Raw genomic sequence first — 22,449 nt, 5'->3', positions numbered from 1 at the left:
CACTGAGCTACATAATAGATCTGGACATGGAAGAAACAAAACTGCTGCCCAGTTGTGTTATTTTCCAACCTTTTACACCCGTTCACCAAGACCATCAGTCAAACCACTCAGTGTTACATTTTTGATCAGTCATTTTTAGGAGAGTTACAGCTAACACTGGCACTCACATCATCACCTCTTTATGGAGCAAGCTTTTCAATAGCAAATTGTTACGGGCTGTTGTGACATCAGTCTAGTCCAGCACTCATCAAAATGATGAAAACTAGGGAAATTGTTTCCCTGTAACAATCCAGCAATAATCACACCTTTCCATTTTGGCATATTTCTTTCTCCTCCTTTCCTCTCCCAGGACAGTGGACATTTTACAGGACTCAACATGCTTTATATATTGGACAGGGAGTCTGTTGGACTCTGAGTTGGATCTCTCAAATGAGGAAGAAGTGAAGAACCCCTGGAATTCAGGGAATAGGAACACTGATTGTTTTTAGGTTTCTTTTCACATGCTTGTGCTGCCCCTGAGCAGCACCAAACTTGGTCAAGGCGTGTGTCTTTATGCCTACGCTAATAAACATTGAGAAGGAAGAGCCCTTGCTTGGGTGAGGGCATCATTAGTCAAGGATGAGTCATTTCCAGTGGAAAAGGAGCTTCACTTCCAAGTGAACAGCTTTTAGCTGCACCAAAACATGAAAATACTCACAGTTCACTGACTCCTCTACTCACTGGATCCATTCATGCCCATTTCCAGTCTCTTCCCACAGGCTGGCATGCAGGATTCCCTCACCTGGCAACACCAGTAAGGCAGCTCTCGTTAAGAACCAAACCCCTACCTACACCTGCACAGAGGGTGACACGGTGGCACCTCGTCACATGTTGACAAGAAGTCCTTGTGCAATGATTCCACTGGCTGGGTCTTGGGAAGGCTCCCCTCTTCTGCTCAGCTCCCAAAGGCCCAAACCATTCTGAGCTTTAATTAGCAACACAACCATTACTAAGCATCAGTGGCTATGGCCAGATCCTCATCTGGTGTTAATCACCCTGCGTGTGCACAGGAGGCCACCAACGTAGATCCAGCTGCTGGATTGGGGCCTTAACAAATTAAACACGAACTTTGTAACTGTTTATTGTCACAAGGAACTCTTCATTTCCATATAACAACTGACTAATCATCATTAGCCAAGATTATATGTCCTGTGATTGTGTTAATGGTCCCACACTGGACGGACTGCCCTTTGCACTTCACGTTGAAGTAAATGCACTAAAGACATTTTGCTAACTCCATACCATGAGCAGCACAGGCTACACCACCTTGTTCTCAAATGCAAAAGCTGCATATTTTCCCCCTTTATTTCTGAAGTGTTGATTCATTTTGATTTTTGCTTAGCATATAGCAGACCCTTGGAGCACACATTGCTGACTCAGGGTTGATTCACATCTTCTTGCTGAGCACATCTTTCTCTGGTCCCCAGAGTTTCTTAAGAGGCCAAAACCCAAACATAAATGAATTTGTCATGCTTTTCCAAGATGGCTGGTGGCACCTGACTCTAGGCTAGAAATGTTTTCTCAGCTTTTGCACCGTAAATGGGTTCTGAGACACGGATTGATGACTTCATTGCAGAAGTGTAATGCAAACCATGTTTTACTGTACTTGATTTTTTTTTTCACACAGTATTTTCTACTACTACAAGCAGAAAAAAGAATGTAAGAATAAATATCCATTCAGACAAGGCCATGAATTTTTTCAGGATATTTATGCTGACTGTTTTAAAAAAATGGTTATTTTAATGCAAATTTTTCACACATGCCTGTTATCAAAGAGAGCTGTCTTTGGACAAGCTGTAAAAAAGCATAAAATAGCAGTTGGCTCAGCAGGAAAAAGCTGCTTTAAAGATAAATCATCCGATGTCAGGGCAGATTCTTGAAGCAATCAATTGCAATAGACAGACAGCAGACATTTAACAGCAAACTTGATTTGTCTGAAAGTGAGATGTAGCTCAAATTCTGAGCAGTGGTTTAGGAACAAAAAACCCCAAAGAACAAAATAAACAACTGCAGCAGTCAGAGATATAGGGCAAGAAAAATAAATTCAGGAGAAGCTGTTTCTTTGACTCAGATTTTGATTATTTTTTGTGCTGAGATGCACCCAAGCAAGATGAGTCCTTGGCAGTTTACAAACACCAAGTGAAGCAAGAAGCTGCCAGTCCCAAACCCAGCTCTTGTTGCTGCCTTTTTTTAACTTTGCTACAGAAAGCAGTAAGAAACATGGATGCAGATGTGAAAATAGAGACAGTTTGATCTTTCATCACCTGGTTGAGAAACTAATGCAAGAAGTATTTACTGGCAGCACCTGTAGCAATAGCCCCACATGTTGTAATGCTGGCACACCTTGCAGGATTTGGCCTACAACACTTCTGCAAGTGAAAAGTCCTCTGTGTTGTGTATCACTGAAAGAGGTCATTATGTTACAGCATAAATATTTACCTATAGTCTTTCCTACAGCTGTTCACAAACAATTTTCCCTTCGGAGAATGTCCAGACTCCTGGAACTCGGGATAGTGTTTATTATTGCAGAGAGAGCAGTAATGGAGGCCCTCCAGCACTTCCATGTTAGAATACTTTGTTTTCTCAGTTATTTTTGAGTTGGGAAAAGCTCACCCATTGAGGCTAAGTTTTCCCAGGGAGGGCCGGATGGCTGGAGTGTGGCTCCATGTGTGCAAACTCACAGTTTGGCCAAGCTGGCCAAACTCGACAGAGGCATCAGTTACACCACCACCTGCTATTTTTTTTTCTGCAGAACATGCTTCCCTTCAGCACACAAGGTGGACAGTTTTCAAATAAGGAGTAGCTATTCAGCACTTTCTTTCTTCCTCTTTGGCCTTAAGTTTCTTTTTAGAGCACACTGGCAAGGCATTTTTTAATTATGCAGTAAAGAAACCGCAGGCTTCAACCAACCATCTATAAATTAAATAAAGTTACTTTTCACACCTTTAGAATTAATTCAGTTGAGGAAAAAAATATAAGATTTAATTGGCATCATTGTAAATATAATTTTGGGGGAAGTAGAGCACATTTGTTTTGATGAGCCACACAAAATTCTCAAAAATAAAGAACCATTGTACTTAATAACTGCAATGTAATTAAATACTGATTAAAGTTCCTCTTCCAGCATTTGTAAATCCGTCTGCAGTGTAATTGGCATCCCAAATCTTGTGGTGAACCACAAAAACTATTAAGGATAGCTAAGAGAGGAAATTATCGTTTTGACTTATATTGGTAATCTGCTTTTACTGGCTTACATTTCATGCAGGGCTGTATTGGAGCAGGATTCCTTGGATCTCTGGGATCCAGAGCCTGCAGTCTGAGAAGATGGGGAAATAAGGAGGGCAGAAACCAATTGCTACCATCTGGATTGGCAAAGCCTTTGCTTGAGGAAGATCAAAACCCTAGAATAGGAGAAGATTCACTTCCAAAAGAGCAGCTAGGAAGATGCAAGATTAGGAGGAAAAGACTTTAGTATGTGTTATAAAGTAGGAATAGTCTTTTAAGGAGGGATTTAAGAGGTTTAGACTCAACTCTGAGCCTCAGCTCCTATTTTATGTGGTCTTGGCCTAATCACCTGGTCTCTCTTTGTCTCCGTTACCATCTGTAAATTCACCGTAATCCATCTCATCTGCACTTTCAGACTGAGAGGTTCTCCAGCCAGGCAAGCTGAGATCCTGTCTCCAGACATGCAGAGGCACACCTAAGTCTGCTCTGCTCATGCACTGAGCTGGCAAGATGTGCCCTGTAGCCACAAAGGGACATTCAAACAGTCTAATAGCTGAATTATTACATCTCACAGAGTCCAGCCAGGGAGCTCATCTCTGCCGTGTCTGCTGGACCCGCCACTGTTGGAGGATCCACTGACCTTTTTATTCCTTTGTACAATGTCCCAGATTTTTGCTGGTCTTCTTTTCTATTATGGAATACAGTGGCTAGTAAAAGTTAAGATTAGTAGGAGTTACATAGCAGTGAAAGCAGGCAGAGGGGTTGGATACCACTGAATTTAGTCACAGCTGTCTGTAGGATTTGGGTAAACCACCTTATTCTGTGGCAGCCTCCATGTAAATAACACAGGGGTGACAGCTCCTCACTTGCCAGTGGTGTGGCAGAGCTCAGTTAGAGTTATACAGCATAACTCCAAAACTTTTCAATCAGCTACTGAATATTTTCCAGATATCTTTGATTAAATTTCCAGAATGCTCTCATGTCAATATGAATTATATTCTTTTAAGTCCTAGTCTTTAATGAATCATTTAATGCTGCTCTAGATCTAATATCTTAACCACCTTGCTCATGTCTGACACCTGTGTGGTTTTACATGTTTGGTGCTAGCAGTAAAGCTGGAATAAGAGGGGTTTTTGTCCTTTGAAGGAGTGGGAAAATAGAGAAGCCATATGGTTCAAAAAGCCTAATGAAGTTTTGTGCTTTCCAGAGCAAACAAAATAACTCCATCAATTTGATCTTCGTCATCAAACTGACATGCAGTTGGTTTTAAAACACTGCCTCCTTCTCGAAAACCAACAAGGGATTGATTTTCTCTCAACCAAAAGTATTTTCACCAAGACGAACATGAGCATCTGGTCATTGCATTAAATGTCTGGGTCCTTTGAAAGAGCAAGTCAGTGATACCTTGTGTTTACTTTCAGAGCTTGACAGGAAAGACACAAGGGGAACATTTGTTTTCAGGGGAAATTGCTCCAGTGAAAAGCAATCGGTTTGAAACGCTACATGAACACAACTGTACCACTAGAGACAGGGGACGTAAGTAATCCATCAAAAATGGTCTGAGCAACAAGAATGCACAAGGGCACACTGTGAGATGAGAAAGAAGGTGCAAAATAGCATAAAAAGTACTGGGTTTAGCCAGTATTTACAACAAGGATGCATGGAAAGGAAAGCCCATATGTCTGACACAGATTTAGGTTAAAGTTACCCTTTTCTTGGCACTCGGGGATCAATATTTGTTTGCATAGGGCTCAATCTCACACCCACAGAGGCCAGTGGGAGCTTGCCATTTCCTTCCATAGATGCCTGATGAGGCTCTCAATAATTAGTGTTTCTGCCCAGGGCTTTTCAGTGCCAAATATAATGAATACTATTGTTCTTAACACAATTATATTTGATAATCCAGTTTCCCAACTGAGCAACTGAATTGGAGTTTTTGTCCCAATCTTTCCTGAATTCTAGTCCAACATTTACCCTGTGCCTCCTGGCTTCTTGTTTTCATTTGCTTCTGTTGTGCTACCAAGAATAGGCAGAGCCTTCTTTGACTTACAGATACCTTGATGCCTCTACCCTGGAATAATGGGATCTGGCTTGAGCTTTACAGAAGATAGAGGATGACACAAGAGATCAAAGACCTTGGCAACTTCCACATCCTGCAAAAGCATGAGCTGAACTGAGGCAGTCTCCTATAGCATTCATTTCTCCACAGCAAGGAGTCTGGAAAGCACATACAAAAGGACTTGCAGAGACACAACTCTGTCAGACTGTTTCCACTTCATCCTGTTTGTTCAGTGTAGCACAGAGAAATGGATGAATGTGGCTAAGAAAGAGGTGAACAAGGAAAACCAAATCCTCAAACTATGTAAACTATAAAATTAGTTTTGCAACTCTATCCCCCTGATTCTATAGGAGTCACCATAGGGTTTCCCTGACAGAAGTGTCTCTTTCCAGATAAGATATTTACATTCTGGTCCCTTTCTTATACTGGCTGTGCAGCACAGTGCATTCTCCAAGAATCACCCTGCTATCAAGTGATAATCCTCCATCAAGCTGCACCAAGTGTCTGCTACATGCCCTGAGCCCACAGCAGTTTCCCCTCCTGCTGCAAACAGGAAAAAGGAGAAACAGAACAAAACCAGGCCAAGAGCCAACTGGTAGGCAGCTGGAAGCTGCCCTAAACTCTGTTCTTACTCCCACCATCTCAGAGAGACAGAACTTTGTAGATCAGATGCTCAGGATGCTGATCAGGCAAAAGGTGAGCAAGCTATCTGATCTCACCCCCTACTTTGTAACCCTCTCCTTGGCTCCCTCAAGATCCTCTAACACACTTTTTTTTTGATTTTTACCCAGTCCTTTTCCTTCTCCCAGTCAAGCACCAATAAGCACATTTCTGTGGCAGCTTCTGCAGAGGAATCTCTGATTACCCAGAGAAATGTCTTTGGAAGTCTTTGGGAATACTCAACCCAACAAGTGGCCCCAAAATCTCATTGCTGGGCCAAGAAAGCCTTTTGAAAATGGTCAAAAGCACTGCCAGTGAACCCACAGTCACTGAGATAGCATTTGAAGCTTTTTTAATTCCTGCCTCCACCAAGAAGATTTCTCAGGAGCCGAGCATCCCTGGGTTCCATGCCAGCTCAGAGCTTTGTTTCAGCCCAGATATTATTATTCCTGAAGACACCATGCTTTACAACAGCCCAGCACATGGATCTCCCCGCTGTGTGTTTTCATATGGGTGCTCCAACATTTGTTTTGAGAGCTATCCTGTTCCAACAGCAAACATAAAGATCAGTGTGACCCCTCCTTATCGCATAGCCTTTCCTGTGTGGAATTCATTGTGATCAGGACCCCAGTGGCTATTGCATCATTTCTGTTTATGTATAACCTTTGGCACTCTGCAATCTTATCTGCCTGCAGCCAGCTGCAGCAGAAGATGCGCCGCAGCACAGCCAGCTCCGGCAATCCTCAAACACTGGAAGGGGCCAGCTGAGAGTGGAGGTCAGTGAATGATCAGCAAAGCAAATCTGCAATCACTGACAGCTACATGGAAATCAGCTCTCTCTGTGGCCCCAGAGCAGGTGAGGCCTGGCTTTGCCCCAGCTCCACTCACCGATGACGATGAGGGTGTAGTTCACGTTGGTGCTGCCGAAGCCGTTGGTGGCTTTGCAGATGTAGGTCCCCGCATCTTCGCTCTCCACCTCCTTGATTTTCAGCCCTTGCTGAAGGATTCGGAACCTCGTCCAGCCACTGTGGATGGTCCGTCCGTCCTTCATCCACATGGTGAGGGGCGGGGGGTCGCCTTCCACCGGGCACAGGAGCTTGATGGTCCTGCCCAGCCTCACGGACTGGCGGTGAATCACTTTATCAGAGATCCTCGGGGGGCCTAGGAAAGAACAGAGACAGGAACAGCTGTTATGACTTTTGCCAGTGACACAGCACTGATTCAAAGCCGAGTCATCAATCTGGCCTTTACACTGACTGCTACACAGAATAGAAGGTGCTTACCAAAAATCACTCGCAACCAAGGCTGAAACTGTCAGCTATTACAGAGGGCTGCAGCAAGACCTGAAGCTGTAGCCTTGCCATCAGCAGCAGCTCATGCTAACCCACCAGGGAAGCCTGGTTCTGAGGCTCTATTGCTGTTCCAAAGTTTCCAGCCTTTTCCTGTCACAAGAAGGAGCCCAACACAAAAACTGTTCCGGAGTGTTTGGTAAAGAAACTGTAGTTGTTTTAAACTTAACACCTATTCTGAAGGCAAAATTAGTAACAGGAGCGGTACTTACAACAAAACACTGCCCCACACCCCCCAAATGTTTTAATTCTTTCATGTTGTATGTACAGTAATTCCCTTTAATAGTCACCAGATGGGCTCTATCTGAGACACATAAGCCTGCAGTTGTTGAACACATAACATTCATTGGGTAATGCTTCAATGAAAGAAACAGCTTAGCCTGACATGTTAACATTGCTTATAATCCAAAAGAGGATATTTTTATAAATTTCCTTAGCAACCCTGATGGTTTGACCCACCTGACAAATATTTATTCTTTGTTAATGGTGATAATTTCATACAAAAGAGAGTGTCCCTGGAATGTCAGAGTAAAAACACTTTACTACATGATAACAGGATGCATTTGGACAGGCCAACAATCAGAAAAAAGAAGTGATAAAGACTCCAGCAGTGGGAATTCTCCCATAGCTGAATTCCAACTAAAATTCCTTCCCAAGACTCTAAAAAGTTGAGTCTTTTTCCTGCATCTGCCTTTTCTGCCTTTTCATTAATTGCACAAGTTCTCTACACAGATTGCAATAGCAGTGCTCTTCCCAGAATAGTCTATTAATGGGTGTGATAATAAGTGCCCTGCTCTTGCACAAGGACAAAATGTTTTGCTAGGGATTGCTGATGCTGAGTTGCACCTAAAACCCACAAGATGTTTGTGGGATTTGGAACTGTTCCCTCATATTTTACTCCTGCTCCTAGTGTTTTGCAGGATTGGACCCACAGGGGATAAACTACAGAGCTCATATTTGCATTTCCTCATGACTAATTCCTATTATTCCAGCCTGACTAAGGGAGTACATCCAGTCCAGCTCCTGAATGACTCCAGAGCTGCTGTTGCAGTTACTCATGTTGAATCTCACCCATTAATTTTGAGCTTTGCTGGTGAAAAGAAATGCTGCTCAAGCTGAGAACAGAGTGGTGAACTGGCTTGAAACTTTTTAAAATGAGTTTAACTAAGAGGCTGGTTAAATCAATAGGTCTTAGACACAGTCAAATTCTGATGAACTCCTAATGACCCAAAGTAAGGACCTTGAGAGCACTTATTCTGAAAAAGTCAGAGATAACAAAGATAACAAAGAAAAAAATAACACCCACCCCTTCACATCTTCTGCAGTCACCTGTGAGACAGCATCTCAGACATTATGGTATCCTCCTGTTCTCCAAGGGAACTGGCAAATGCCATGAGAAATCCTGCCTGTCCAGGTGTTTCTAAAAATTCCAAACCACCCTTATGTTCTTCACCTTGTGAGACTTCCAACTATCTCTGTGGATGGAGAGATAACCCCCAAGACCTTTTGAATGCTGGTCTGACACAAATTGCATTGCTGAATATTTTAAAATGAAAATCCACCCATGAAGAGGGGCTGTGTGTTGGCTTTGCTAAGGTAGAATTCACAAACACTGGGTGAGAATCTGCCCCCAGATTCTGTTACATTTCCCTACATGATGCCCTCACTCAGTGCAAAGGAGCTGAAATGCCCAGACAAGTCCACAGACTTGTTGAAATTCTGGGTTGGCCCTTGGAGAGGTTCTTTCTGACTCAGAGCCCTATCAAACCAAGTCAAACTTTAAAAGTAGTTTCACTGCAACCTGCTTGTGAGCCAGGACACTACTTCATGCATATTCAAATGACAAAAACAGATCTATAATTAGTACTGGGAAAAAAAATGTTTGGCGCAGGGCAAGCAGGGACAGTGGAGAGAGAGCACTCTCCTCCCAACTTGGAAGCCTGCTGTAGGCTCCTTCAAAATCCCTTTCCTTCCGACATTCATGTTGACTCCTGATGAATTTTGAGACCTGGAGGAATCAGATAGTTTCCCAGTCACGTCATGTGCTTCTCTGGGGCAGCCTGCACAAGCGGTGCTCCTGATGGCTCCAGAGTTGCCTCTGGATCTGTCACATGTTTGGGTCAGTGGTAAGCTTGGTCCTCCTAAATGCCATTTTCCTTTGACTGACCTTTCATTCTGAGGAATTGTTGGATCAGCCCCTGTCACAGGATCTATCTGCAGACCTTTATGACATTTAGAAAAGGGTGCGTTTCTTACAGTCATTCTGCCTAAAAACATTACTGCAGCTCTTCATTAGCTCCTCCAGTAGCTTTCTCAGGAACAGGAATAAAAAAACCCTCACTCTTTTTTCTTGCTGTGAATTTTTCCAGATACAGCATGCACTTCTCAGTAGTGTGCAGCTCTACGACAAAGATGATAAGGCCTTGTTTCTGTTCATTTAGTGCTGTAAGTATTTCCATTTTATTACCTATCATCTTTGCATTAATAACGTTCTGCTCAAGCAGTATTCTCTGGAATCAGTGTTCTGATGCAAATATCAAGCACCATGGTAATTATTACAATACTGTAATTTACTACTGTGTTGACAAAGAACCATAATACAATTCAGCACCTTCACATACACCAGAGGCTTCAGACGCCCTGGAAAGCCAATGGTAGCTGGATCTCCTGAAGCTGGGTTATAGCAAGAATAAAATATTGATATCATCACGGATGTCTGTCCCTCTTTCTCATGTACAGGCATTCATTGGGTCTTATTTCACTACATATCTGTAGAGCCCTGCCCTGGGACTGCAATAGTGACGGATGAATGCTTTTCCCGTCAAGACACACTTTGGCACATCTCAACACTCTGCACCATCAGAGGCATCAGGGGAGGCAGCAGAGAGGGGTAAGTTTGTTTTGAAAAAAGGCCCTTCTCCAATATCCTCTGAGCAGCGGGTGCTACTGACACAGAGCTGCCTCACACACTGTCGAGGCAAAAACACCTTCCCCCGCTGAATCCATATAATAAACACCACTCAGGTTCTCTTGGAAATTAATGTCCAAGGTTTCTCTGTAGCGGTTCCATCTCCTGCTGCATGAACAGAGCAAAAAGATGTAGCAAAAACATGCTGAGCCCGCCAGTTTCCTGCGTGCAGCGCTGCTCCTGACAGAAGCTCCCCACCTTCCAGCACTGGCCCATAAAATGTCCCGGGGTGGCCAGGAGAGCAGTGCCCAGTTCGCCCTTCCAAGGCGCTGATTTGGGAGTGTCTGACCCTGCAGGGCTGGGGCACGTGTGTGCTCGCAGCTGAGTGCGGCGGTGCGGGAGCGCAGCCCAGGACACGGGCCCTGCAGGCTGGATACATATCTACAGCTGCTCAGCAAGGCAAAATCCCAGGAAAGCACCTGCTGCTTCACCTCCAGCTGCCAGGGAGGTAAAAACAGGCTGAAGCCTGGCTCTGACTGACTTCCCATCCCTCGCTGCTGCCGGCGTCTGTCCCGTGCTCGAAGGCAGCGTTAAAAGGCAGATGAAATTACTGCCCAAGCAGCCCGTGTCACAATCTCTGCCGTCCTGGACTCCAGCTTTGTGTCATGTGTGAGCAGAAATGCTCTAACTGAGTGCAATACCCTATGCCTGCTCACTATAGCGCTGCTCTTGCCTTGTTTGTGGGCAAGGCAACATCCCAAAAACTGGAGAGCAACACCATAAGGGATTGTTCTGAAACCTGAAAACATTTCATTAAACCAAACTGTTAAAATAGTGACTTCATATATTTACCAATGCAAAATTAATGCTAATAGATATCATCTCTCTGGCTAGGGGGGATGAATCCAGTCAACTGTCATGTGCCTGCACTCAGGGGTCAAAGCTCCAGACTGGATCCTTTCAAGGTGGAGTAGCAGAGAGCAAGTGCCCTCTGGCCTTGAGTGTAAATCGTAGAGGAATCCCTACACTGTGTTCCCCACAATGTCTTAGCCATTAGGCAGTGATTCTTGGAAACATCAGCCTTTTTTAAGTGCTGAGAATCTCCAATCTTTGGGACGCAGCAACTACATCTTGCAGCATTTTTTCATGCGATATGGGCATGGTAGATATTCCATCCACGATTTTTAGGCATTTTTTTAGCCAGGGAGAGGGAACTCTTGCAGTTTTTCACCAGGCAAGGGCAGCTCTCCATGGCCACAGGGCACTGCTTTAAGCCCTATCACAGTGGAGAGGGCACAGCTGGTTCTACAGTCTGTCTGAACAGAAGGAGCTCGCTCAGAAAGTTAAGCCCCACCTCAACACAAGCCCAGTGGGGGCAGGTTTTCTTAAGTCACCCTTGCCCTCTACCCAATAATTTGAGAGAATAATTTCTTAATTCTCTGGCTGAAGGAGAAGGGTGGGATTTGACATCTGCGGATATGACTCGGGAAGAAGTGATGAGAATGCAGCTGCCTCCCCCCCGTGCTTCGTTGTTATTCTTTCTCTAAATACAAACTAAATATAACTTTGCCCCATAACATTCAAATCATTTTAGTTACTAGCAGGGATCATGCCTGGAGTTCCAAGGGCCAGGGTGCAATCAGGCTTTAAATATAGTTTAAACAATCCAGAACCTACATTTTCCACCAAGTTATTTTCTTGCTTGTAGTTTCCCCATCTGCAAATACATATAAACACAACCAGAAAGAAACCAACAAGCTCAGCCAGATGCCAAGTTTTCTGTTCAAGATCATATAAACTCAGTCAAACATTAACAAGGAAATGCCATGATCACCTCGTTTGTTTTAAATATTTCTGCTCATATACATGCAGACAAGTGTGCAGATTTATTTGCCTCATTTACGAATACAAGCAACTGGAATCCCCATTCTGTTCCATTATATAAAAGACAGACCTTACACCTGTCTTACTGAACAGCTGGGCAATTTTCAATTTATATCCACTATCCTACACCACAGAAAAGCCCCACTTGCTGCTTTGCTGCTGACACTGCTTTACTAGCATTCCTGTTCTCCTCCCCAGTGCCTTGGATGGGATAGTAGTTGCCATTTCTTGGCAAAAGGAGTTATGTAAAACCCAAGAAAGCCTCTTTGCTTTAGCAAATAGCTATTTCCAGGAAGCAGCAAAAAACAACTTCTAAAAGTGTATTTAAGACGCAACAGTGGAATAACCTGGAGCTTCCTGTCCATATTTCTCACAGTCAAAAACACACACACATGTAATTATATTTTCCTGGGCTGCATTGCAAAGTTCATGCACTCGTTCAACTCATACATGTAGTAAACATGATTTACAGCTCTGTGTGAAAACCCTCTAAATATATGGTGTTTTGATAGTGACTCAAACCCAGCACTATAATTTAGTAACACCTAGCAGTGAAAGCTAAATGATTTCCCACTCCACATTCCTAACTTTCCATGAACCCCTTTTTACTGCTAACCTGGGGAGGAGATACTGCTTCTGCAATTGTTTGGCCTTAGCCCTGCTATTCCTTTAACTAAAACTGCACGCTGACATCAAACTTCACATATGGTGAACGCACCAGCACTGACCCACGTCCTATGAGACCATTTGCCATCATACAGTTCAAAGTCAACTTTATTAACACATTAAACATAATTACAAAGAGGAAATTCCAAGGAAGGTCAACAAGCCCGGACAGTTTCTTGGAATGGAAAGTAATTTATAATATCCACACACTGTATTGTAAAGTTTATAAAGAAGTTAAATAAGTTTTAAGAGCCCCATGGGTTATGTATATTTTATAATTTAATACCAAACACATTCACTTTCTATGTAGATAAGACTTCTTTTGAAGTGCTGTGTTAACAAATTAGCAAAGTCATTTACAATGAAGCACCCAAACAACCCATCAACACATGGAATTAGCATGAGGGGCTGGGGTACCACAGACAGTGCATGTCCTATGAGGAAAATAGAGCCAAGCACAGAAATGTTTCACTATAACAGTGCAAAGAAGGAATTGGACAAAGCTTACCAACCAAACTGCTCATTTGGTGTAAACACAATCTCTTACATCAAAACTTGAGGCAACATTTGGCCTTCACCATGCTCATCACTGTAAAACCTGAGCTTCCAAAGTCTTTACTGCCAGGGTGGTTCCCAGCAAAGAGGATTTCCTTTACCTTTCTAACGCTTCAAAATGTACACAGGCAGCTGGAAAGGACCACCATGTTTGAAACACAGATACAGAGTTGCCTATCTTGGAGTACCTGCTGCTGCAAGGGCTGGACAATTCCTGCTTACTAGCAGAGTTTAGCCTTTTCTACAATATTTTAACCCTCTCTGCAAGACCAACATGAGGATTATGTACTCACACTCTATGCATATCAATATTACCATTATTTGTATTGCCATTCAGGCTGTAATGATGGATGAATGGACAGAGGCCTGGCTCTGCTAGGACAAACTACCAAGGAGCAAATCCCACAGGGAAGTCTTTACAAAGCAGTGTTGGGAACAGTTTCAATCAAGAGGAGTAGGTGTTCCTGAAAGAGAGGAGCTCTTGGCTCTCTGCACAGTTGGAAGCCATTACATGGAGAGCAGAACTGATAAAAATGCTTTTTGAGAGAGATAAAAGGATGAATGTGTTGCCCATGTATCCCATTAACTAATGGAATAAACAGTTCAAAGGACTGGTGAATCCAACATCTTTTCATATTTTCAAAACAAAACAGTTTGCATTTCCAAAAGGTATGTGTTAGCCAAGTAAAGTAGGGGTCAGCATGGGGGTAACTGGTCCAAATGCTTTGGTATGTGACGTGAGGAGATCAGATTAGATGAGCTAATGGGTCCTTCTTGGCTTGAAAACATAGGCGCCCACAGACAAAAACAATGCTTATCAAAAACAATCAAAAGATTAAAGAAAAAACCAACAGCATCTCTTTAGAACAAAGACTCTGAGCGAGGAACACAAAAACACCACAAGTATTTGCTGACCAGCCCTGATGGCTGCTCAGGCTTAGATTTGGAAATCATAGACTGTTTGCAGAAGCAAGCTCCAGGCTTGGGGTGCATTGCTCAGCCCAACAACCTGATGGAGAAAACAGCTTTGCAGATGCATTTCACAGCAAGTGAAGCACCATATTTTCTCTTTCTTCCCTACTTCTGTGGTAGGAGTTGCTTTGCTGATGAAATGGATATTTATTGATAGCACAGAAAGTACCTGCCATATTTTTTCATGAGTAATAACTAGCCTCTTGGGTAAAGGCTGCCAGTAAATTCCCTACTCTAGATGTTCCAAAACTAAGAAAAATAGAATATCTGGGAACATGTTCCATTTAATTAAATGCTCTGCATACACATTTCACTGACATTTAATAAAATATTTATTGTATGTTAAACAATTGGCACTTGATTATTGCTTAGATTTATTAGTTCAACAACAGTAGATGAGATACGTATCTCTTATGTAGTTTCTAAATCCTTTGAGCATATGTTTTCAATAATCAGTTGGTATTTATTTAACATGAAATTACCATCTTATTAAATTGTGTGCATGGGTGACATTCAATTTCAATTGTTGCCGAACATTTTTTCAGCAGCAAAAAATAGTAACTTTATCCCTCAGGTTTCGAGGTAGCAAACGCAAAGGAGAGTTAGGATTACTTCAAATTACTTTTGAAGAAACAGACTTCAGATGCTGGAAAGTTTCTAGTGTGGAAGAAATTATATTATTTATTGTTTCTCAAGTGCTGCCAGTGGGATTAGTGTGGGCCAAAGGAGAGGACTAATATTTCTACTCAAATGCTAAAATTATACTGACAGCGCAGTGCAGGTATGCAGCTAAACGGATAATCAGAAAACTTTTTTTAGAGAAGAGATAAGTAGAACAAAGGTGTATTGGCACACACACTCTCACAATCTATCTCTACCATTCCCATTCAAGAAGGCAAGCCCATCTAAGAAATGGTTGGGCATTTTTTCAAAATAAATGGCCTTAAAACATGGCTTCAAGTTTTTAAAATTAGAAGTTGTTTTTTTGTTTTTTTTTTAATTTTAGCCTGTTATTCCAGGAAGGACAAACTGCCTAATTCTGGAAGAAAGCTAGAAACCCTCTGGCTTGAGGGAGGATGCAGAACCCAACTGAAATTCCATATCCCCAATCTGTTCTCTCCAAATCTATTCCAAACCTCCACAATCTCTACCACAGGTCACAGAGGGACCATTCCTGCCAACACAAGACATTTGTTTGCTTCCCATAATCTCTGGGAAACAATCCAGTCAGGCAGCCCTGAATTACCTTCTGGGTTGGATCTACCCAAATTTTAACATAAATACCACTGTACTATGCCCTTCCAACTGTTTCCCAACCATGCAAATCCTGCTTCACAAGCCCAGTGGATTTTCCAGCCAAATCATCCACATCTTTAAGACTTTCAGTAAAACAAACCAAACACTCCACAAGACTGAGTTTAATTCACTTTTTCTTTTGTAACAAAACTCCCGTTCAAGCCACCAATAGCAACCACATCCCAAATCCCCAGGCTCCAAAGATAGATGTTTATTTCTGAGACAACCTGCTCTGTGTATTGTCCCCTTCTTTGTCCCTCCTCCCTGCACGCAGCATTTTGTCACCTATCCATTTGATCCGAACAGTTCCTAGAAAATAGGATGCCCAAGTCCACGTTTGGTGACACAGGTTCCCCTTAAACCATGGTAGTCAATATTTAACCCAGTCTGAGCACTGTGCAGGGTTTAATAATTAGACATTTCCCTTATGGACAGGCGCTTGTGTGAGCACTGTGCAAGCAGGAAATTATAAGTGTCATTGTTTATGTCTGCAGGAAAACAGAAACCACGATGGTTGACTCTGTGCCTGACACAGGAACGATGCAAACACAGACTTTTAAATAGCTGGTTTGCCTTCCTGCTAGTCCACAGCAGCAAGTTTTCAGCCATAGACTGACACAGAAGCCTTTTTCACTTGTATCCAAGGAATTGGTTTTCCTCAAAATATTCTTGAAAACCTTTTTAACCAGAATTCACTCTAAGGTATAAAAGTGGAGAAGACTTTCAACTCTTCCATCCACTGCTGGTTCCTACTGGCCTTTCCCAATACCCAGGATGGAAAAGGTGTCATTAGTGCACTAAGGGCTCAGAAGAAAACCATCTTGAACACTCGCTCTTGATCACGAGACACTGCCAAAATATCCCCAAGCCTTCTGCTGTTGGGAAATCAGTGGCAGTGCCCGGCATGGCGAGGCTGCTCTCAGCCCTCCCTTTCCTCTGCCCTCGTCTCTGGGGGCTTCTATGTTTGGTCACCACAAAAGCGTGGTAACAACTGTTTGATGGTGACCACAAAGAGATAAACATTGTGGTATTTAAGAACTGGAGATATTTTCAGAGGCTTCTCTAGAACAGAAAGCATTTCCAGCTGAATGGCTGCATAGCAGGCTTGGTATGGAGCCTTTGGCAGAACTGTTTTCCTATGAGAAAATCACATTTTTGTCAAGATGCAAGACTTTATTTGGTTTTATCTTTCAAAGAGTTTTGCCTGATTTTCTCCTCTCTTCAGCTTGAGAAATATTTTGTGTAATAATTTTGGCCAATCAAAGTAAAACACATGCAAGCAAAAAAGTTGTGATTTTAAAAGTATGTTGATTAAGCATTTAAATTGCTTGTTGTATTCCTAAAATCTGAAAACAGTATTGATTTTAGACAGTAATAAACAAAAATATATTTATATATATATTTACATACATATGTCTGTGTATATATTTATATATATCACTTGTCTTGCTCTGGAAGAAAAATTAAAAGTAAAAGACCAAATCTTGCTCCAAAAGAAAAATGCAACACATCTTTAAGATGGCAGCATTTTAAAATCCTGCCTGAAACCATTCACTGCTGGCCTACCAAAATCTCCATGGCTCTTTCTCTCTGAATTACACTCTTATCATAAAGATCTGCCTTACATATGCCTACATCAGTGTCATAATTTGGACCAGAGATATTCTTTAAAATTAATTTTTTGATCTTCACCACCAATAATACTTTGCTTCACATAATGAAGCTGTCTTGGTGCACATGGACTAAGTTGCTTTTGTATGAAATTGAGCTGCAAGGGGCATTTAGTTCTCAGAATCAAACTAAAACTATTCTGAATTGAAACACTCCTCTGAAATGCAAGTGCCACATCCTCAAAACCAAATGTTTTGCTTTATAGATCCAATCTTCCCAAACCCCACCAGCTGCTAATGCAGACAATCAGCAACTGCTACCTGGGCCCCTGGGAAAGCAAAAGCAGAAGCTGTCCTCTGGCATTTCCATTAATGAGCACTCAATCTACACGACCAGACTGGAGCTGATCCAGAATAAACTCCCAAAGTGCCTTTAGTGTGAACATCGCCTCCTCAGCACCAAATATTTCACTTTAAAGATTTGTTCCTGTTGTGTCATTCTACAATCTACATTATACACACCTGTACATCACTTCCAGGAGGGGAAAATACTTGAATTCACTTTAAAATAAAGCTTTCCCAAGGTTGATCCATTGAAAACCTACATTTAAACTCAAGAGGCTCCAAGTCTCCTGCAGAGGGAAACAATCACTGAATTCTTATAGCATTCCCATCTGGTTCCTGCTCTTCAGACACTGCAGCACACACTACCTGATGTAAAAACACAATACGCTCACTGGGACAGAGGCAAGTGCAGCTTTCTGCAGCCTGCTTGCATCTGAGAGAGCTTCAAACAGACCAACTTCCTCTGCCCCTCCTCTGGTTTGCTCCCAACAGGGTTAGTGCACTCTTACCTGGCTTTATTTGTTTTACTACCAGGAGAGAGTGAAAACTTGTTGTTCTGTCAGACTTACTATGTCCAATTGCACCACCTAGGACAGCCAGAGGCTGTGCTGTAAAGTCCTGGGATTGCTGAGATTCTAAAATCAGATAAAATAAGATTTGTATTTAATTTGGTATGTCCAAAGGTTTGTTGCACCCCTTGCTGCTCAAAAGCTGCCTCACATCACCTGAGGAAGGTATTCCTCCTATATCTGTATTGCAGGCCAGCACGGCATGTGTCAGGATGAATGGTATTAGCAAACCAGCACCTAGCAGTGGATATAGTCTGCCAAAATTGAACCATTGAAAACAAATATTTTAAATATAAATACATTTAGATTCCCCAAACTATGAATTTGGAAATACTTCTCCTTTGCTAAAGATCCCACATGGCCTGCGTTTTTTCCCTGTACATCTGCATCAGCTGCAAGATGGTGCTAATTATTATTTGATACACCAGCAGGCTACCAACCCCCTGTTCTTAGCACAGCCTGCTGCTTTATTTGAGCTGCCCAAACCTCAGCAGCTACAGAGACACACGGGAGTTTTGCTGACACCGACTGCTCCGTGATTCCAAGTGACGCCATTCCGCTGGCGGGCTGCGCACTGGAATGTAACATCACATCCAACAGGTAGATAGAGCCGCTGGAATATCAATTAATGTGCAATCCTATTACCTCAGTGTCTGGTAATGTGCAGTCCCAGCTACCCTCCTGCAAGTAGAAGGGGAGAAACCTTGAGAGCACAGGCACTATCTAGGAAAAGCTGTGCACGGAGAAATGCTGTCCCGACTGCGGAGCTGCCCCACATCCCATCGCGCGTGCGGTACCGGCACGCGCACGGCGCATCGGCCGTCAGCAGGAATTCCTGCCTGCACACAAGTGCTGCCACAGCCTGTCTGCCCAGCCTGCCCCAGCCAATGCACATCCGAGCAGCTTGTCCAGTTGCATGAGCACTTCTGGGCTTCCCCGTTCACCGAAATAGGTTCTGCTGTTGAAGTGACTTGAACTTGTTCTTGAGGGAAGCCACATCAGGAATCACTCTGTGCTGCTCGCTGGCATGTCAGAGCAAGGAGTCAAGAGGTCAAAACCCAAGGTCAGAGAACAGCAGACGTGCAGGATGCCTTGCTGCACCTGAGGCTGGAGAAATCAGCACATTCCTAATCAGCCGCTAATCCCCTAATCTTTATTGCATGTAAATTCCAACCCCTTCCCAGTGTCTGTGCCATGGTATTCTCCAATCTGATTATGGTGAAACCCCATTGGAAGACTCATCGATAAAAGATGGAAATGTGTAAAATCAATTTGCTGAATATCACAAACAGTGCCTCAAACCCCTCCAGGGATCAAAGAACTGCCATCAAATAGCAACAAACCAAGGGCTGCTAGAAACACTTCTTATCTAATAGTGGATGTGACTATTTAACAAAAGACAAAACTCATTTCCGAAGGGAGAACAGTGCTGCATTGTTTGACTGACAGTAACGGATCAGTTCTTGACTAAGGTGAAACAGGCAGTGTAAGGAAGGTTGTCATTTAAGGCCAAGCTGTAAAAGTGTAAGGGTGGAAGACAAGAGGGACTAGATGCACTCTGACTCACAATTTACCTCACCAACAATCTCAGCTTTACTTACAGAAGGTACAACAGGAGCACTATTGGCAAGCCAGAGCTGGTCATTTTGTCATTAGTAATTTTGTCATTTAGCATTTCCCTTGATATGAAGCAATAATCATTGGTAGAGCAGAGCAGAACACTTTAACTTTTGGTTTTGAGCTCAGTCAAGCTTTGCCTGAAATGGCTCCACCAAGAGAATCCAGAGTTTTGGCCCACTGGGAACAGCCTGGACTCCATTATTATAAATACAGCTGGTTTTAGTATTGAAAACAATGAAAGTCTGATAGTGCTTCTAAAATATAAAATACCTTGCAAGGCTCTCACTCTCCTATGTCACTTTCCTATGGTGAATCTAAGGGAAACAAAGCCTTCTTCATGTAATTCACCAGAAGACAGAGAAAAATACTAAATTAGAAGAAAGCAGAGGCCAATCCAACTCCCATGTTCATCCATTGAGGGGAGTTTGCCAGAACTCACAATTTTATTTTTTAAATTTTCTGATATTAGGTGCTTGTTTCTTACTGTCTCTTTTTGGAGGGCATAATCCTGAAGGAGAATCGCCTGTTTATTTAAACGTGAAAGAAAATTTGTGACTTTTGTGATAGTGGGGAATCACTAAGTGCTCTGAAAACAGGAAACAAATAAATAAAATCCAATATATTGTAACATTCGGCTATTTCAGCCTGAGTACTTGTTTTTGTGGGGTTTGACCAAGGACTGTTGAACACACAGGATTAGTAATGTGAGCGTTTCCTATGGATTTGTCCCATGTGATTTTTTTTTAAGCATCTTTATGACACGCATTAACAAAAGGCTGCACTGGCTGTGGGACCCAATAGCTGTAGGATCTGAAATAGCTTATGCTCCATTCACCATACAGGAGATTATAAGCAGGTGTCTCTCCTAGAGAAACTGGCACATTACAGTCAACAGGAAGTTGGCTCGTATTCCCAGATGTTTGTCATTATGTGAAGCAGGGAGATATTAGGGTCAATAAAAACACACTGCTACTCTTGCAGCACCTACAGTCCAAGAGGGACTTCAGTAGCTCAGCTCTGCCATTGATAAAAGTTTTACAAGACCTCTGCTCCAAACAGCCCTGAAATCAAAGGTCTGTTTACTTAGCCTTTGCTTGCTGGGCTTTAGGATAGTGCAAGGAAGATCAAAGCAGGGACCTCGTTTAACATGTCCAAGTACACAACCAGCAAGTCTGTTTATGTTGGATTCCTACACACTGAGAGTGCTGCTGTCTGTCAGCACTTCAGGCTCATTTTCAGCAATATTGGGTGAGGAGGGAAATATTCAGAAAGACCCCACGGATTTTGGTCCTGCTGAAACAGAAGCAGAAGTCAGAGCAGGGAGTTCTGCTAGTAACTGTGACTGCCAAGGTCAAACACAAACTCCTTGCAGAGAAAAGGAAACCTTCATAGGTCAGAGACCTCTGGTCTCTACTGAAGGGCTCCATCATTAAAATGCAGCTGAAGTCTGCATGAATAACTGGAAAATAATTTTGGTTCTGTACTATTAGGTTCCATATATTTTTTATTGATAATGCATAATGAGATTCAGTTTGGCACTGGTAAGGGGTGACACATTGAGCACCTCATGCACAGAAAGAGGTGCAACAGCCACCAGCAATTCACATCTCCCACTGATACCTGTACAGCCCCACACTGGGGACAGGGCAGTTTGCAATGACAGGCAATTTATTAACACAGCTTAATTTCCAATGGCTCTACATTCTGTGGAGCTATTTCCCAGGGCCTTTTAGGGGGCAAGAATCTGATGACATCTTCATTTATTTATTTGCTTGTTTTTCACTGCTGCATTAATGTCTCTCTATTTAGAAAAATCATTTATATATTTAGAAAAGGTTGAAGATTTGCAATGGCCTTTGCTCCAAGCCTGGTGGCAGTGGGATGCAGCACAATTAGAATCCCTTCTACATGACTGCCCATTTTCACAAAGTTTGAACTTGGTATCTCTCACATCATTCCTTCTCAAACAATGTGTGTGAAATTGGCTTATAGGCTTAAAAGCTACTGGAAGAGATGGAGATGGATTGACCCTCAAAAAATGTCACCACATGAATTTCATCTCTTTAGGACACCAATGTAAAGACCAGCCAGGCAAGGACAGGTATGGAAAGGGTGCTCAGACAGAAGGAGACAGCTGGAATTTGACTTTGTAAGTAGGGCTCTTTCTTTGAAATATTTATCTGAGGATTTAACCCCCATCTGGTATCACAGCAGAACCTCCACTAGAAAATCAAATAACAAACGTTGGGATGGAACCACTTTATGCTCATTCCTTTTACTTTTCTCAGTGTTCTGTTAAAGTTTCCTAGGAAAACCCTTTAATGTTCTGAGCAATGTTGCTCAAAATAAATAGAAACCTGGGGCATGCAAAAGGCTGTAACCAGTGTAAGGAAACCAAATCTCCCAACAGACAGCTCACTTGGGAGCTGCCTCCTGCATCTCCCTCTGAAATACCCAAAAAGGCAGAGACAAGGCACTGAACTAGCACTGGCCCATAGATGAGCCCAGCAGAAACAAATTAACACCTGCTGCTCCTTCCCTTGGCTTCACAGAAGAGTAACACTTTCTAAGTTAAAAAGTTGTAAGGACCATGTGGAGAAAATCTCACAAACTGTGGGCTGGAGGAGCCCCACTGGGTCTTGTTCCCATCCATCTCTCTGGACTATCTGCAGAAATGGCCCTTTAAAACAGA

General features: G+C 42.7%; 1 protein-coding gene across 6 annotated transcripts in view; it reads right to left on the bottom strand.

The window, feature by feature from the left end:
* The window catches only part of FGFRL1 (fibroblast growth factor receptor like 1), a 206,199-nt gene that overhangs the window by 78,310 nt on the left and 105,440 nt on the right, over positions 1–22,449 (bottom strand). For all 6 annotated transcript variants that reach the window (XM_085577523.1, XM_085577521.1, XM_021535703.3 and 3 more), the window contains one exon: positions 6,872–7,144. In XM_085577523.1, coding sequence (XP_085433649.1) covers positions 6,872–7,144 — 273 coding nt within the window. The remainder of the gene's footprint in view (positions 1–6,871; positions 7,145–22,449) is intronic.

Source organism: Lonchura striata, chromosome 4 (assembly GCF_050655825.1).
Source record: "Lonchura striata isolate lonStrDom1 chromosome 4, ASM5065582v1, whole genome shotgun sequence".
NCBI lineage: Eukaryota > Metazoa > Chordata > Aves > Passeriformes > Estrildidae > Lonchura > Lonchura striata.
Note: the sequence above shows the minus strand (reverse complement) of the source record. Positions and strands in the feature narration are given on the sequence as shown.